Below are 19033 nucleotides of genomic sequence, written 5' to 3' on the forward strand. Positions count from 1 at the left end.
CAGACTGAAGATGATGTTGTTTTAGTTACAGACTGAAGATGATATTGTTTTAGTTACAGACTGAAGATATTGTTTTAGTTACAGACTGAATGATCCTCCAGAACTGATGACCTTCCTGGAAAAGGATTGGGACCCCGTGCTGGACTGGGCCAGAGAGAGGTACAAACACTATCACCTCCATCTTGCTGCATATGTTTGGCTCCGTTTCTTGGGACTTTTCAAATGCAAGGCAAACTCTACTCTAAAGCCTGAGTAAAAGTGTATTTTTTCTACTTCTAGAAAACAAGAGTTTATGCTTTTGAATTCATTGATCTCTTTGTATAGGCTGCATGATAATAAACAAAATTAATTTATTTCTCAACTGAAATCTGAAAGTTAATCTTGTTGAGCTTTCTGCAACATATTCTCAACATTATGATCATGACATGAATAGATGACATAACTGGGGCTGTATGATGTGGGAAGTGAAACCTAACTGTTTAGAAATAAATAAACATGCCTGATGCTGTTTCTGTATTTTCTTCATCCATCTTTACAACCTTATCATTGGTAGTTATTAGTGAGCCCAGGTTTGTTGATTATCTCCCTTTGACCACTTATCTGACAATGTGACTAATTGCTTCTGATCCCTGATGGTTTTTATATTTCCAGATATGGCATTACAATAGAACCTACATCCTCTATCATGCCGCCAGAAGTTCCAGCTGAGACCAAAGACATAATAAGGAGGCATTTAATGTCTTATAGCGACTGGGCTTTGTTTGGTAAGTAATGCGCCATTCCTTGTAGCTAGCAGGCTGGGGAGTCCTCATTGTATGTTATTTCTTCAAGAATTCCTCTTGACACTATCTGTAAGGGCTGTGTCGTTTTGATTTAGTAAACATAAAAAGTATTTTCTCCATATTTTTAACAAATAGTTAAGCAGACGTTCCTGTGAAGTTGTGTTTTTGGATGGTCCTGAGATTCTCTCCATCTTTGTTGTCTGCATGTTGGTAGTTGAGATTGGGTTGGATTATAATGGTAAAATCTGTATGTCTTCAATAGCCTTTTCTTGATCACTTTGACAAACAAATAAAAACCGAGAAAGGAGATTTTCCATGATCAAGAAATGAGAAACAAATGGTTTTTGTGTGTCCTAAGTAATACCATGTTGATAAACTTAGGGACACATGTAATAAGTATTTAATGAAATGTCCAAACCTTGTATAGAGCTTCAAAGCTATGCTATTGACATTCACCTGTGGCGATTCCAGGTTTGAAAGGTGTAAACCCGACTTGTCGGTCTGACTCGGTGACTTGGTTGACTCCATGTCATCGTGCCCTGGTTGCGTGGGACGTTTCTCATAATGTCGATCACTGGTTTGTCTTGGTTATTTACAGGCTGCTATGATGTAGCTGTGTGGTTTGAAACAAGAAAATAACAAATAAATCAATCAGTATTCCAGTTTTTGTGACCATGTAACACTGTGTCCAATTGGTGTTGCAGGGTACTACTATGCTGTGGACTCCATCAAGTCTCTGTTGATCACCATGGCGCTGGTGGACCGGTTCATCACTGTGGAGAGAGCTGTAGATCTGGCCCGACTGGAGCAACAGTATCAGGTTGTAGCAGACATCTTTACTATCTTAACCCAGAATCAGGGATGGGGTACCCTATTGGTAGGCCCAGTGTCTTCAGTTCAGTTCGATATCTTCCTTGTATTATGATAGGGGGCACGGGTAACCCTGTTGTCTAAGGCGCCGCAATAGTGTATTCATCTTTACTTTCATTCACAAGCAATGCTAAATGTCTGCCAACATCATGAATTAATAAACAAAAACTTTGAAACATACATATATTTCTGTTTCAGACCCAGCGCTGGGGCAATGTGGAATGGTACCATGACATGGACATTTTAGAAATGCGTACCCGAATGGCAGCAGCAACTCTATTTGTACACTGGTGTTGTGAGAATTCCACCATCAAACAGAAGGCGGCCATTGTCAGATAGTGCTTGTGGTGACACATAGATGTGTTTGTGATATCTCCATGTTCATGCGGACTCCCCTCAGTGCATCCGTTACAGTGAATACTTTGAAAAACGTATCAGACGGAAATGGATCCTTTATTATAATTATTGTTTGATTGTTGCTGAAGACGAGGAGTCACAGTTTCATGTGTGTACAGCATTTCAGCCTCTGACTTGAACAAAAACACATAAGTAACATGGTTCCAATGACCCAAGGATATTTGCACAATTTCTGTGCTCATCCTGACAATTTCTGGATATTCAAGATGAAATTATTACTTGTATTGTACCTGGATGTCCCCAAGAAAGTGTGGGTACAAAAAAATATTTGCTGATCCACCTTTACTGTAAAAGCCATAGTAATTGGAAACTATGTATTTTATATTAAGAAATGTTACCATGCAGGCTGCATGTGACTAGATCCTGAATAAATGCAGTAAACCCATTTATTTCATTGGTTTGTTTGTCTTGTATACTGCCACAGATCTTTGTGTTGAAGTTATAACTTTTGAACTCGTCACCTAGTTTCCATTGTTGATCATGACAACCTGTGAAGATCTGGGTTAGAATTGGTCTTAAGCATCCCATTCTTGTCGTAAGAGGTGACAAACGGGATCAAGTGGTCAGGCCGGCCCACTGACTTGGTTGATGCATGTCATCATATCCCAACTGTGTAGATCGATGCTCGTGATGTCAATCACTGAATGGTCTTGATTATTTGCATACTGCTGTCATATCACTGGAATATTGCTGAGTGTGGCATTATATAACAAACAAAATTATAAACAAGGCTTAGTATAAAAAACAATATGAGCATGATGAGAAGAAAAAGAATGAAAATAAATGAAATGAAAAGAATGAATGATTTATTTGACAGTTCAATATACAAATTGATTTTGATGGGACATATTTATAATATTAATCATATAATTACAATGAGTCAATGCTTGTAGATTTCTACATGTTTATTAAAGCAACAATAAAGCCTTTCTTTAATATGAACATATGTACATAGTATATATCTGTTCCGTCTGGATGAACTCAATAAAGCATGACTTGAAACAGAAAAATCTAACATAAATATGTTTAAAGAAAATTTCCAAATTTCAGAAATTAGTTAGTGGTATGCAACTTTTCACAGTTTGTACCTCAGCTATCTTAATCTTTGGTGAAGAAAATATAACTGCATGATTCTTAGTCTTATTATCCATCTAACTCCTTAATTCAATGTCCTTCAGAAACAAAATGGTTTTCTTATTATGATTTAGTACACAGTCAAACGGGTAACAGTTGAACCAAACCCGTAACAATGTCTGTAAGAACATGTCCTGTAGCGTGTTACAGATGTAAATGTCACGTAGGTATCACACCACTAATATACCAGCCCCTGTATATACCCCTGTCAGTATCACATCACTATCATGTCCATTCCTCTCAGTACTGGGGCTGAAGGAGATCCAGGTTGTCCACCTCCTCCCGCATGTTGTCAATCAGGTGGTTGATTTCAGCCACTCGCATACGATTACGCTTAATCTCCTCCTCTTCATGGATAGTTTCGATCATCGCCTTCAGCCATTGGTTGATTCTGGTTACCATGTCGTCCTCCTTGTTGTCGATCTTCAGCAGATGGACATCGTGTGATGAGGTGACAGCATTGTTGATGGTATCCTTGTCTACAAACAGCTGAAATTGAAAAAGGTTTGAAGTTATGTATGGTACCTTGAATTGTTTCAGTTGTGAAAATCTAAATAGTAAGTGGAATTCTGTGTGTGCATGCATGCTTTATTGCCACTTGCAGCACTTCAGCCATATGACGGCATGCTGGAAATAAACAAAATTCTTGACCAGACAATCCATGATTCATGTTATGACGGAGCTCCAGATAAGTTTTTGAGCAATTGAGTTTTTACTCTAGGGTTTCTATTCTATTTGGGTTATTTGATTTTTCATTGGGTAACAATAGTTTTTCACTCATCTATTAATCACTCTTATGCGTTTATCCCAAAATTAGTGAACATTTTAAGATTTAAAAAAATGAAATGATGTTTTTGATGTATATATCTGTTCTAAATATATAGGCTTGACTCGGAAAGTAAAATAGCTCGAAATTTTGTTTCGGAAATTAGCTCCTTTGTATGCATGCTGAAAAAGGCTCCATTGGGTATTTACGCAAGCTGTTTAAGACTTGATTTTTTCATTCAATGCATGTGTTTCTGTATGCAAGTTAATTATAATTTATTGGGTTTTGAATATGTTGTGGTTTTTTTTTTTTGGGGGGGGGGGCGGTATTTTACACAAATACACTGCTTAGCTGTAGTTCTGTTATGAGCAATGATCCATGCAGTTGGGGTACCATGACCCGCCATCAGCCAAGTCACTGAGCCTGACGGACCTTCATTAAATCACCTCTTGCAACTGGCAAGGGTTGCCCCACAGATTCCAGTTTAGTCACCCTTATATATCCTGCTGGGTACACATAATATATGAAACCTTACCAAGTGTTGATGCCAAATGTAGTCCCAGTTCATGTAGTTCATGAACATTGTTAGGAAACTAACTTGAATAATGTCAGGTCTTGCACAATGAATTCTTATTTATTCCTGACACTCTGACTGGAGTTACCATTTATTGTAAGACAACTAACAACCATCTTTCCCATGTCACTCCATTAGTTCATTGTCACCACTTTTATACTTATACAGACTAAGTGGTAGAAACGAACATCATTAGTCCACTAGTCCTTATAATAATAACAAATAGCAAAACCCCTAAAAAATGGCAAATTTCTACTAGTCCTCATGATACCTTAACTACTGGGCAGTTTGGCAAGGACTACGGGATTAGCACCAGTTTCTAACCCTGAATACATAGATGCGACATCAACTCTATCCTGTACAAGTACTGTGCAGAGTTGTGTCCCTTGGTCACACCAGAAACCAATGATCATGGGTTTAAATCCCAGTTCTCCCCGATTATGTTTCTAGGTTTGTCAGCACCATACCTGTGCTTGTGGGTTTAACCAAAATGGTAAATGTCTAAGACCTGCACCAATGTTCCTCCCACATTAAGCTGACACGCTGAGATGTAACTGCAATGCTGATCAAAGTGCTGTAAACCCAACTCACTCGATCACTGTCCAAGTACTGGGTTGATACTGATGATCGGGACATATCAATAAGTGTCTTGTCTGCTCACCATTCTAAGATCCTCTGAGATTTCTTCATCCAGCTCATTCTTGATGACCTTCTCCAAGGTCACTATGGCAATCTCCATCATCCTCTCGTGGTGTTGGTTTTCAAGGTCACGACACTGAGTCAGAAAACCTTGAACTTGCTCAGTGAAGTTAGACACCATATCCTGCATATTGCGTTCAAAGTCCTTGATGACATCCTGAAATGAAAAGATCATCGTTAATATTCTGAAATCAGCTAAAAAATTAGGCAAATAAATGTCTTTTTGTCATAAATGGAACAATACCAGTTAGGAAATGATGTAAGAACCAAGTTTAATGAACGTGAACTTCTTTATTGTGGATTGGGATGCACTTTTTGACGGACTTACATCGATTGAAAAACAATTGGCCAACAATCTGTTCTATTCAGTTCAGTTAATGATCGAAGTCTATATTGCACAGCGCACAGGTTACAAATCAGGTAAAGTTAAGCAACGTCAGCCGCAGAGAGTCCTTGGATGGGTGACCGCGTTTCCACAGTTTGACTCCTGAGAGTTTCTAGGGCTTCCGTCCTGCCTCACACTGGAGCACATGCTACACTTTGTTCGAAATGTGCCTCTGTTCACCCAGCAGTGAATGGGTACCTGGTAGGATGAGCTGGCAATGTGGTTGTTAATCTTCTAGCATCAAACAGTCAGCTTGGGTTGTATACTCCCCAGGGAGCTGAGAATGATTCTTGAGTGCACAATGATCCAGTGATCGGGGTAATAACAGTGTTCACCCAGCAGTGAATGGGTACCTGGTAGGATGAGCTGGCAATGTGGTTGTTAATCTACTAGCATCAAACAGTCAGCTTGGGTTGTATACTCCCCAGGGAGCTGAGAATGATTCGAGTGCACAATGATCCAGTGATCGCGGTAATAACAGTGCTTTGAGCATGCACCTAAGTGGTGTGGAAATATGTGCAATAAAATAGCCTATTAATATTATTAATCTAAGACTCATGGTTTTATAAGTGGTATAACAGTAAGTAATATTCTTTGAAAAAATAGTACAAGGACTTAAGAAAAGGGTTGGTCACAAGTTGGAGGATTTCAAACACTTTTCCACCCAAATGCATATATTTTCATACATATAAAAACCCTGTGCCAACCATTCAGCTCTGAGGGTATCTGATGACTGTCCATAAAAGGTAACTCACCTCGAGCTGATCCACGAGCTGCAGCTCCAGACCCATGAGCTGATCCCACAGGTCTGATGTCCGGGTCTGGTAGTCGGCCAGCTTGGTGTCCAGGATCTTGGGGTCAGTGATTTGCGCTACCTCCTGGAACAGCTGGAACATGGAAAGACAGGCAAATATAGGCCTTGTAAGCTGTACTACTAGGGCTACAGTATAGCCATTTCATGGAAGTTTGTGAATGTTTCTTTTTCAAATGGTCAATCTAGTCTAAGTTGGATAAACTGACTTGATGGCCAAGTTTCATTGGCTTGACCATCTTCATCATTCAACAAGGATGAGGAGATTTATAAACTTTCATCCAATGTAACTTCAGCCAAAATAATCCATCAGTGCCATCTGTAACACATTGATGAGTAACATCATGTACTATTATTAAGCTGGTTCAAAGTCTTGAGCAAGTACAGCATGGTATCACCTACCCTCTTCTTGTCGGCAATGAAGTCTTCAATGGTCCTCATTCCCATGGCTTTGTTCTCAGACTTTGCTTCCTCCACACACTCCCAGAACTGAGTCACTTCGTCCTGGCGTTTCGAGTGTTCTTGGAGACCATAGTCAAATATCTGGTGGCAGATCCTCACAAAGTTCTCTTTGAAAGTAACGTGTTAAGGAAAATATCTCCCTTGTGCATCACTGCCAGGACAATCTGCAGAGAGACTACTGGACACCAGTCTCTTCAGTAGAACATTTCAAAACTTGTGTTATCTTTATACAAGCAAAATAATCGGTACCAACAACAGAAGTATTTCCCAGACACCCCGCTAAATAGCATGAAATTCTACTGGCCATCAGGATACCTTTCTATCCCTCCACCAAGTGCAAATATTTCCGAATGGTTGCCAACGGTTTGTCAAAATAGATGTCCTCCACGTCATGTACATGTTTGATGGTTGATTGATCTGCGTGGTGGATATTTCATAATGCTGTGAATAGTAACTGGTACGACTTTAAATCTCTACTTTACTTTCCTCAAGATTCTGTCACAAATGATATGAATTAATGTAAAGCCTTATATTTTAGTTTCTCAAGAGGAGATAAATCGAGACAAAATCTACACCAAGAGTATCTTGTGACAGGGGATGTAGGATGTACCATTGCTACTGACCAGGCTATTCAGGTCAACAATGTCCATGTATACATCCCCTAGCATTAAAATTAACGTAATGTGAAACTGAAATTTTCACTGAAAACCATTCATAAGCCCCCCAAAAAAGCCCAAAAGGATATACAATGAGCAGTTCATCCACTCCTGGCATCTCGTTGAGTTTCTTGCCCTCTGCATCTTCATCATACATGCTGTCAAACAGACTGGGGCCATTCATCAGCTCCACGTAGCCACCCTGCAACAACAGTAACATGAGTACCACAGAAAACTAGGAAAGACATTCACCAATACAACAAACTTTGAGAATTCGGATCTCTGGGAAGAACACTTTATCATAAGACATGTAATAACAAATGGCCCCTTGTCTGCATAACTTTTCTTTGCTTGGGAACCAAATATTGGGGTCCCTTTGTGTTCATCATTGTCCAAAGGATCAAAGGGCATCTTGAGTGAGTGAGTTTGGGTTAACGCAGATTTGAACTGAATTCCAGTTATATCACAGCGTGTCAGCTTAATGTGGGAGGAACGTCTAGGATGTCTTGAACACAAACAGAAGTATTGTGTGCTGCCGGTGGCATCTAAGTCCTGTGTTATATGTTATCATGTCTACCTATGTTGTTTATTTCAAAAGATATTTCAGCCCATTTCTGGTGTCCCCTGCCTTGATATTGCTGAAATATTGCTAAAACCGGCATAAAACAATATTCACTCACTCACTCAAAAGAGTTTTTTATATTGACAGCCTTAATGACAATATTGTGAAAATAATCAATAAAGACGCGTTCAATTATTTGCAGCCCCAAGGACATATGTAATTGGGAAATTAATCATTTACAGTGTCAAACATACAGGTTTCTTGCATTGGGAAAACCATTGATCGACTGTGAAGTATTCTCTCATCCGCAGCTTGTGCTTGATTGTGACACAATTCACATGATCAGCATTGAGTGTCACACTGGTAGCTACACCACAACTGAGAGAGTGCATTTATGCTGCTTTTAGAAATATTCCAGAAATATCAACAATGTCACATACAGGGAATCATTCTTGATCTTTCTTTCTTCCTGACAAGGCCACTCATACAGACTCATCAGAGACGGTGTCTTCACTGGGCCCACTTGTACAAACTGATCTCAAGGCTACAACTATTGTAGGTCTCTTATTTACAACAGTCAATAACATTGCTTTGTGCAGGTTTGTTTAACAGCTCACTCAAGAATATTCCAGCTATATGACAGCGGTCTGTAAATAATCGAGTCTGTACCAGACAATCTAGTGATTTACATGATGTGCGTTGATCAAGGCAATTTGGATATGAAGACATGCATCAACCAAGTCAGCCAGTCTGACCACCCAATCCCGTTAGTCACCTCTTACGACAAGCATAGTCGCCTGTGTAGGTAAGCATGGGTTGCTAAAAACCTATTCTACCCTGGATCTTCACAGGTGCTTTGTGCAGGTGGGTCCCATTAGGCTTCCCATCAGAACAACCATATTCAGCCACCATTGTGGCCACCTAATCACCTGTCTTTTACACAGCAATGATATACCTTGAACATAATCACACATGAAAAGAATGGCTAGCGTACCTTGTGAAGTTCCAGCTCTTTGGATCTTCTCTCCTCTTCCTCCTGTTTGGCTTGAGCCTTCCTCTCATTGTCCAGACGTTCTTCAATACCCATTTGGAATCGCTCATACGCTGCATTCCGCTACAAATGACAGGCACAAAATTAGAGTTGCATCTCTTAGGGCTGGGATGGGTAACTTGGGTACTCAGGCCGGGTGGGTACTGAGTAGGATCTGGGTACCCACAGGACTACCCAGACCCGTGGTTAGTCATGATATATTGTTTAATGATGAAAAGTATCTGGAACACTACAAGTCGCTTACATTGGCATTTCTTTCTGACAATGCATGCATGGCTTCTGACTTTCAACTGTTTGAATAAAGATAACGCTTCAGTCAACTTCAATGTATACGTGACCAGATCGTTTTATAGTGCATCTGAAATACTTTTTGTCAGAGCTCCTTTCAAACATTTCTCAATTGGACATTTTGTTCGAGCTCTTGAGACCTACAGTGGGTACCCGGGTAGGGTCAGGTAATAGGGGGTTGGGTACTCTGGTAGTAAATGTGGACTCGTCCCAGCCCTAGTATCTCTGCTGCATTCTGCTACAAATGACACAGGCACAGACTTGTTACATTATGTGGCTATTAGACTGTTTTCCATTGTACAACAGTGTGAACCAGACATGCCAGGGTGTGACAGCATGAGCAATGGTCGACACTGTTGATGTACAATGGTAAACAACTAACAGCCACATTAAGTAACCAGCCAGTGCCCTCTTTCAGTCAGATCTTACAACAAGTAGAGGTACTAGATAGGGCTTGGATAAGTCCAAATTTACTACCCAGGTCCCCAACCCCCATTACCTGACCCTTACCAGCTGTAGGTCTCAAGATTTTGGGACAAAATGTCTGATGTCTGGAATTGTTTTGCTGGAGCCCTGGCATGTAGTTAGAAACATGTATTGATTTGATTTGGTCATGCATACACTGAAGTTGACTGAAGCTTTATCTTAATTCAAAGACATAGAAGATGGAAGGAATCTGTGCATAGTTAGAAAGGAATGGAAACATTAGTGACTTGTAGTGTAACCATGGAGTAACAGTGAATTTTTGTCATTAAAAAAATTATCACGTGACTAACCACGGGTCCGGGTAGTCTGGTGGGTACCCAGGTCCTACTGAGGACCCACCCGACTCAAGTACCCGTCCCAGCCCTAGTACTGGGCACCTATCCCACCCTGCAATGTCAACAAGCTTATAGACATGATCAAAATGATGGTGTAAGAGTTTGAAAGATACAGTTAAATGAAATGTGAAAATTAACCTAAAAACATAAAAGGTTGGTAAGTAGAGAAATATATTTGAGTTGACAACAACAAGTGCCTATGTCTCACCGACTGCTCATCGATGAGTCTGTAGTCCAGGAACTCGAGATGAGGGAGGAAGGCGATGACCTTCATCTTACACAGTTCTTCCTCACAGAAAGGATTTCCATTCAGATTTAGCGTCTTCAGTTTCTTGAACTTCCTTAGATATGTTAACTGGAAAAAGTTGTAAATCTATAATCAAACAGTTTAAATTTTCAACTTAAAAGAGAGATGGAAAAAAGAATTCTGGCCTAGAATAACAGGATTTCTGTTCTATCAACATATTAACAACAAAGAAGTAAGCTTCAAATACCAAAAATATCCTACACCATCCTTTTATAACTGTAGTTACACCGTATTAAGCCAAATGGCTGGTCTGCACAACATAACCATGTTGTGATTGGTCAAATTACCCAAACAAATGGCATATCATGTACACATGTAACTTAGTTCAAATATCGATCTGGAAGAAGTGTCTACAGATTTGTTCTTGACTTCCTAGGAACATGCTCACTCCCCGAAAGTCTATGTATGCTCCCCATTGTTGTATATATTTGTTACCTACTTAAAAATGTGATGTTCATGTAAATAAATATTAGCATTCTGTACTAGTCATCTCTTGTTCTACCTGATTAAGCTACCCAAGTCAGAATATGATAGTTATATCATGGTGAAGGACACCACAACAAAGTTTTACGACCAACAAAATGGCAGTAACCATTAGCATTAAGACACTCTAACATTCCCCGAACAGTAAACATGTCTGAAGTCAAGAGTTTCTCAACTCCCTGAGGAGTCTACTATTGAGCAGACTCTTGACGAACAGCTGCTCTTACATCTAGCTCCAGTTGATTGAGGTCGTTGTTGCCGACGCTGAGCACCTGTAAATTAACCAGCGTGTCCATGTTCTCCAGGCGAGATATTCTGTTGTTGTACAAAGTAATATCCTCCAGTTTAGTCAGCTGACCCAGGCCTTCTACAACTTCTATGTTGTTGAATGATAAATCTGAAAACATGGTTAGTGTACATGTTTTAGAGTCTTTGGATACAACCGCAAGAGAATTGTTTCATTTTTATTCCAGAAGTGAGGACAATTTTTTTCAAATTTGATATGAAAAGAAGAATATTTAAGAATGAAATGGTAATAATGTTTGTATTCAACCCGCAAACATATCATGTGTAAATGACGATAAATACCAATATGTGTGTTTGAGGAAATCTAAAACTACTTACCAAGCCAGACCAAATTGACGAGCATATCTAATCCTTCTATTTTTTCAATAATGTTATTGTCTAGTTGTAGTTTCACAAGGTTAGTGAACTCCCAAAGGTTGTCGATTTTCAAAATATCTGAAAAGGACATTTAAAAAAATCAGGCCTAGTAATTTAGCATATTAATTGAAAGTAAGCACAAAACAGAGCAGCATTATCTGTCGGCTTTGCCCACACATTTTCCTATCTGCATCAAACAAATGACAATCCGGCATCCAGACATATGGATTAAACATCACTTAAGTGATGTATGTATTCCATCACACTGTAATAATATCATTGGTAAATTCATGGTACATCATTTTAAATTCAAACTAACAATTTTTTAAATATGTTTACTTAATACATAATAAAACAAGGGCAAAAGTGAACATGGCTCACTAATACCCCCAACCCGCCTAGTGTATCAGTAGTTTCAAATTAAATAATGGATAGGGTTAGGGTTTGAAAAATTCATAAAAAAATGGAAAATTAATAAAAACAAATTTTTTCTTTTGACTGCACCCCTCCATATGACACAGATTATATGTACTAAGTTTGAGATGAATCCACTGAATAGTTTAAGAGAAATTGTGTGGACAAAGTTTTCAGATGGACGGACGGACGGAGCCTTGGTATAACTAAAAGGTCGGGGGTATAACAAAAACAAACATAAACCCCCTCTTTTGTGGGTCTGCCATAGAGCAGGAAGTATGACATATATCTGAGAATCTGCCATGACTCCTAACAAATCTGCAGTCTAATATATCTTAAGGACTTGGCTCCACGGTAGCTCTCTAATTTGTGATGGATTTTGGCAGTTATGGCAAATTTAGACATTCCATTATCAGTGTTAGCATTGGTCTCCACAATAAGGGGGTCCGTGTAAGAGGACGCATGAAGGTTGTTTTTTTTGCATTCCTGTTTTTTTCAGTGAGTATTTTTGTATATTGTAAAGTCGAAAAGTAGACACTGAGCTTTGTTCGTAAAGAATACAGTAGTTGAAATCCATGCAAATATTTTGTCTCTATGAACTACCAACTTGTAAATGCCCACTAAGAACCAGGGCCATGTTTCACAAAGTTATCTTAGAGGTAAAACTATCATAGCTCACATATTTAATCATAGACCTTTGATAATAGAAGCTATATATATTTGACTTGTTCTATTCAGAAAGCAATGAAAATTATTTGCATTTGTCAGGACAGTTACTCCATCTACTTGCCAGCATTTATCAACTTGGTGCCGAATATATCCATGTAGTACACCGAAGTAACTTGACGAGCTGTTGACATAACACTGTGTGGAAATACTTATGGTCTCAGATTGTAGATACCATCAGATGCAACTCAAAAACAGGCTCATTTTTCAGAGTGAGTGAGTGAGTATGGTTTTACGCCGCTTTTTGCAATATTCCAGCAATTTCACGGCGGGGGACACCAGAAATGGGCTTCACACATTGTACCCATGTCGGGAATCGAACCCGGGTCTTCGGCGTGACGAGCGAACGCTTTAACCACTAGGCTACCCGACCGCCCCTCATTTTTCAGAGAATCCATCACAAAAACTAAAACTAAGTCTAAAGTGTACTTTTAAAATCCAGTCTGAGTGATGTGACATCAGCGAAATCTATCCCCTCAGCCTTTGCAAGTTTTCCTGCTTCTTCTTTTGGCCCCTGTTCCTCCACCGATCTCTGGAGCATTTCCTCATCAATAACTGAGGGCTCAACCGTGTCATATAGGCGACTCATCTTTGGTATTATTTCTGAAAAATAAATTAAAAACACTTAAAGTTTTCTCACAAAATCATGAAAGGGCAAGATACTTGAATATTGTGGCAATATCACAACAACAATAACTGAATAGTGGTTGTTTGTATCTAATCATGGGCAAAATACATTTTCTGGTATTAGCTGAAAAATATTTCAGATTAATTTGTTTATAGCCTATTTGTCATTTTCTTGGTAGATCCATCTGAACGAATATTGGATAGCATAATCAACAGTGAAGACTCCAAACAATCAGTGTTTCAGATCGGTTCATTTTTTAGGACATTGACTGATTGTCGTACAAAATGTCGCAAAGATTTTTGTCAAATTTGGAAAAGATTGAAAGATATGGAAGTGTGAAGTCACCATATCAAAAATTGATAACATCATGAAAAAGCTCTAGTCTAATGACATTTTCTCCCTAGCAAACTCACTGAACAATCATGACGAATGTCATTCACTGTAACATTTAACGCCATTTAACAACAAGTTGCATCAGTTCAATATGTAAAACATATGCTTCACTTACATAAACCAGATTACATGAACATTAGTCAATTCCACGGGAACATTTTCTTTGCTTCAAATTTAGAGCCCTAATGGCGTCCTGTTGGCATAACAACGGCCACTTCCGTGTTTATATTGGACATGCTCAAAAGGTGTTATTTATTGCCACATGATATATTAATCAACATTATTTGTCATTCAATGTACGAAGCATCTACATGATAATAATAGTTTTGCCAAATAAACATTAATGATAATAATTTTAGAAAGAGAAGTCCGTTTCTATTTATAGAACCGGAAGTGACGTTCGGGCACTTTGTCAAAATGGCGGCTCTCTTTGGTCACGGAAATCCACTTACAACTCAAGTTGGACAGTTAATAGGTCTGTATTTCAACATTATTTCACTAAGATAGCATTTCTGTAAAACACCAACTCGAGTGTTTTTTCAATATTTTCTATCACAAGTGCATTTCGTACATGACGTCGCATTTTCCGATGCAATAGCAAGGTAACCTGACTGGCAAGTTGTTTATCTTCTTGTATATCGACAATCTCGTTTGTTTACTTGTTCTAAAATTGTCTGATGACATAACGCCATGACTTCTCGTAAATTGAGTATCCGTTGATCCGTTAAATAAACCTTATTTCAAAGACAGCTCCTGTTGTCAAAGTAGATGTCACTCGTGAAAGGTGTATAACATTTAATGAAAGTGTCACCACAACCTTTTCGCCTATGTTGCATTTCCGGATTGCCACAGACATGATAGGAAGTCATGCCATTTTCTTGTTGGAAATATTTGAATTATGTTGTAGTGTGGTTTTGGTTTTATAACAATAGATGATGGCATGTTGTGATATCTAGCGACTCAAGCATTGATAATGAACTTAGTGGAATATTTCGGTGACACTATATAAATATCTAAACAGCATGGCCATTGTACGAATATTTACGTAATATTAGTGTTGAACTGGATAAATGCAATCGTCTGATTACATGAATTGTTATGGTTGTTGGTTGTCAGTGCAAAGTGGTGATGTGTACATGATGTATTAACCTTATAAACATTATCAGTGATAATGGACTAGGAATAACCAATATGAGTGATATAATATATACTTTTGTGTATTTTTAAAATCATGTTTGGCTATAACGTGTATCATGTGTTTAGATAAGGTTGATGCTATGGCAATTTTACATGTAGTGTGTACATTGTGTAATTATGATTAACATGTTCAATGTACAGGAACAATATATATATCCACATATTGAAATGACACATCAGGTATCATGTATTGTCATGTAGAGTATACTTCTTGCAAACCCTGTTCCTTACTGAAAAGCATAATTTGCTCATACTATTGTGTCACATGTGTAGCAATCTGGCACGTAAGGTTGCAGTGGAGATACCTGTATAGTAGACCAGATTCTGTGTGCTTTTGTTTGATTGTCTCTACGAAAGAATCACACACACAAAAAAAAACACACAAATAACAACAACAACAACAACAACATGATGCAGGTGTAAATACTGAAAGCGAAATATAGGCTACAGAATCATTTACCATGTTTACACCAGAACTAGCCATCATGCATTCATGGCTATTGTTACAGTTTTGATGCTTCTAGATCCATGATGTGATATGTACATAATTTAACATTCATATGTGATACACATAATAAACTTGTTTAACCATTTTAACATCATGAAAATGAGAAATATTGACAAAGTTCAATTAATATTATTTCAGCCAGAATGATGTCATTGTATATCAATGATATATGGCTAGTATGATTATTGATGCATGATTATGATGATATACAATATGAATGACATATGGATGTTATTAAACCTCTTTCACATGTTTTACATGCTATAAGAAAGTTTTGACCTTGTTGACTGTCTCAGGTTTTGAAATGGTTAAAAAATTGTATATATTCTGCTGACCATAATCATTGTTTAAATATATTCTATTAATAATCATGGTAATGTCTGTATAAACATGATCATGATGCTACAGGAAAACATGTATTCACGGTGGTGAGGGCGAACTACCAGGGCTAACTACTGAGGTTTATGAGAAGTATTTTGTAGGTCTGGCAGACAGTAGTGATGAGTAGAGCTGAATAATTTTGTGATCTGATCCAATACACAGTGGTTGTAGGTATCAAAATGTATTGGAAATATGTCACATCTGAAAGGGATGTCACAGCTTTCTGCACATTTGAAAATTATGCTTGATCATTTTGCCATAAAATTACTGATTTTTCCAGGATGCATAAACTGTTTGTATTACTGGTAACATTGTACCACAATTTACATACTCAAGACGGTTAACATAACCTCGTAAGACGCACATTTATTTCAAGACATAATTGCAAAAAACAAAATTCACCAAGCATGCCAAGATCATAGTGATACGTATCATATTACTGGACATGCTAGATGACTGTTACCATGGTTAGTGTGCTGTTACATACCCAGCTGACAAGTTGAAGACATCCTATAGTGAACAAGGTTAATGAATGTGATATTGACAATTGTTTTCTTATTGGATGTGTTGATTTTGCTGAGGTCAGTTTATTGTCATATGGAGGCAATGTGGACACCAGAGCTCTGTCCACATGTTGTATTGACCATTTTGCTACACTAGTCACTGCCTGGGCCATCCTTTCACAAGGGTTTGTCAAATCAGAATGTCTCGATTTACTGTATCGTTCATCATCTAGTTGTTTGGGTTGCTTTTACCATGTAGAATTTAATCTGCACTTGTGTTTGATTCATTGTTAAACGTTTGATTCATGACACTATCAAAACCATGTGATGATTCTGGAATAGAATTGGCGCCAATAACCAATGCTTGTCATAAGAAGCCACTAAGATGAATTGGGGGGGGTCAGGCTTCATCAGTTGATGAGGACGTTTTTTTCTTGTGTATAATGTTGAAAGAAAGAAAGATGAAATCCATGAGTCTGTGAGTCTATTCTGCAAGAACATCCCATTCCTTCCTTCGACCTCCTGAACCTACTAAAAACTGCATTGTCTGGAGCAATCTCCACAGTTCATTGACAACATGTACGTTATAACCTGGGCAGTCTTAATATACAGGGAAACCTTGTTTCCCCAAACTCCATTGACTCGACATATCTTTTAAGCAGTGTTAAGTCTGATTAACTTTATTGTCCCGGCAGAATACTTTATCATGTTTATAGCACTATGCTGATCGGGTTGGGAATTGTCTATCAGGTTATCACACAATCATGGCTATAGTATGTAGACTGTAACGATATATGAGACTATCAATGTATTGCAGTTGTTTGCCCTACAATTGTACTACACTGATAGTAATTTTAAAATACCAATGGTATTTTCAATGGTATGCATAACAATCAATAGTTTCAGTAGTCGCATTAGTTATAAAATAAATTAATTATGCATAAGAAACTCGTTAATTTAAGTCGAATTTAAAACCTGCCATGTGTTGATCATCGTGGATGTCACATTAGAGTTACTTGCCTTTGGTTTGAGTAGCGACAGGGAGGAAAATGGCCGACTTTGACATTGTCGGCAATACTTTGTTTTTATCTATTACATTAATTAATATAATTATCAAGCCTTACCATTGCAATAGTTGACGACTTTTGTGATACTATTGTAATACAAGTGAAAATACACCCCAATAGTCACCCTAATAATATACATTGTTTACTCTCTGCAAAGCATGACCGAAAAATACATTTTGTTTCACGGAATCTTTCTCAATATACCATGTGGCAGGCAATAGCAGGTGATCAAAAAGAAGGAAAATTTGTTGCCAGTGTTTAGCACTGCATGTTGAAAATGTTGAGCTTGATGTCCTTTAATAACTTTACTTTACAAAATGATCAAGCAATGAATTTGTGATGTTAATTTCTTTCCTTATATTAAAATAATGCCTGGATGGGTGGATGTTCACAACAATACCCTTTACCATTGTTGACTGTAAATGTTTTCAGGTGATACAAATGTGAGTGAGTGAGTTGGGTTGGAACAGTATTCCTGTTATATCACGGCATGTAAGCTCCATGTGGGAGGAAAGTCCGAAGTGATGCAGGTCTAAGATGTTTACCACTTTGAAACTCATGAGCAGGGTATGGTGCTGAAAAGTCTAAAAACATAATCAGAGTGCACTAGGGTTAAAACTCACTATCATAGGTTTCTGGCATGCCCAAGGGATGCAACTCTGTAAAGCGAATTGCAGCTCCTCAGACGACTGGGCCAACAAAGGTCCATAAACCTAATAATCTGTCAGGGCAATGTGATATTATTTCCTCCTTATTATGTCTCCCTTCCTTATGCATGTTGATCGACACACTGGGAAATACATGAATACTGGTGTTCATCCCAACTCACTCACTCACCCATTTCCCACTGCTTGGTGACTGCATAAGCTCACAGGCTGTGAATATGTAACCGTGGTAATTGCGCCTGTTGTGCAGCAGGTTCCTAAATGCCTCCAAATTAGCATTGTATTTGACTGAACAGAAGTCTTTGACTGGGTGCTTAACCATGATAACCTCTGTGGCCATACTTCCTGTTGCTCTGTCAGACAGAAATATACTATGTGGTTATATAATTAGTACGTAATTAGTCACAATATTCTTAAATCTGTGACAGACGCTTCCATTGGGAATAGGCTTATGTCAGGAATGTCATAACAATCAATAAAGTGGAATTTTCATTTGAAATAGTTCAAGAAATTTGTGTCAAGTGTTTTAAATTTTCAACATAATGGGGTCTTTGTCTTAATGTTGAAAATACAGCTAGAAATTTCTGGTGCCCTAATCGGTTCAAAATTCAAATACAAAGTATGCTAGAGGAGAAAACCTTGATGACGACTTAATGTCAAGTACAGCTTAACGTATTCAATCATGTTATAACAGTTTGTGTGAAGATTATACTACATATGCTACCATGCTGTACAAAGCTAGATTAGATCAAAAGTGGTTCTACATGGCTCCCCTTGTTGTGTAAACTGGTTCTAGATCTCCGCATAAAGGGAGTCAGTC

The 19033-nt window shown here is 38.2% G+C and overlaps 3 protein-coding genes across 7 annotated transcripts in view; 2 read left to right on the plus strand and 1 right to left on the minus strand.

Annotated features, from left to right (window-relative positions):
- Window positions 1–2458, plus strand: part of LOC124129382 (ATP synthase mitochondrial F1 complex assembly factor 2-like) — a 30077-nt gene extending 27619 nt beyond the window's left edge. The window contains exons 5-8 of the mRNA XM_046492929.2: window positions 79–159; window positions 652–764; window positions 1487–1602; window positions 1851–2458. Coding sequence (XP_046348885.1) covers window positions 79–159; window positions 652–764; window positions 1487–1602; window positions 1851–1991 — 451 coding nt within the window. The 3' untranslated portion in view covers window positions 1992–2458. The remainder of the gene's footprint in view (window positions 1–78; window positions 160–651; window positions 765–1486; window positions 1603–1850) is intronic.
- A 400-nt stretch (window positions 2459–2858) lies between these two features.
- LOC124129490 (dynein regulatory complex subunit 3-like) lies at window positions 2859–14111 on the minus strand. The gene is made up of 11 exons (XM_046492992.2): window positions 14008–14111; window positions 13301–13474; window positions 11693–11809; window positions 11296–11465; window positions 10487–10633; window positions 9113–9232; window positions 7646–7758; window positions 6841–7015; window positions 6383–6514; window positions 5205–5399; window positions 2859–3692 (listed from the first exon to the last, which is right to left on the minus strand). The coding sequence occupies exons 2-11, from the start codon at window positions 13458–13460 to the stop codon at window positions 3444–3446; spliced, it is 1578 nt and encodes a 525-aa protein (XP_046348948.1). The 5' UTR covers window positions 13461–13474; window positions 14008–14111; the 3' UTR covers window positions 2859–3443.
- A 184-nt stretch (window positions 14112–14295) lies between these two features.
- LOC124129607 (target of Myb protein 1-like) overlaps window positions 14296–19033 on the plus strand; it is a 63787-nt gene continuing 59049 nt past the window's right edge. For all 5 annotated transcript variants that reach the window (XM_046493084.2, XM_046493188.2, XM_046493125.2 and 2 more), the window contains exon 1: window positions 14296–14367. In XM_046493084.2, coding sequence (XP_046349040.1) covers window positions 14310–14367 — 58 coding nt within the window. In that variant the 5' untranslated portion in view covers window positions 14296–14309. The remainder of the gene's footprint in view (window positions 14368–19033) is intronic.

This window comes from Haliotis rufescens, unplaced genomic scaffold (assembly GCF_023055435.1).
Source record: "Haliotis rufescens isolate VD_foot unplaced genomic scaffold, xgHalRufe1.0.p SCAF_20, whole genome shotgun sequence".
In the NCBI taxonomy this organism is placed as follows: domain Eukaryota; kingdom Metazoa; phylum Mollusca; class Gastropoda; order Lepetellida; family Haliotidae; genus Haliotis; species Haliotis rufescens.

Excerpts from the sequence above, each read along its gene's own strand:
- LOC124129490 (XM_046492992.2), bottom strand. The coding sequence starts at position 13,460 with ATGAGTCGCCTATATGACACGGTTGAGCCCTCAGTTATTGATGAGGAA. Across the intron at positions 10,634-11,295 it reads TCAATCAACTGGAGCTAGAT|TTAACATATCTAAGGAAGTT; the intron begins GTAAGAGCAGCT and ends AACTTTTTCCAG. Across the intron at positions 9,233-10,486 it reads GACTCATCGATGAGCAGTCG|CGGAATGCAGCGTATGAGCG; the intron begins GTGAGACATAGG and ends TGTCATTTGTAG.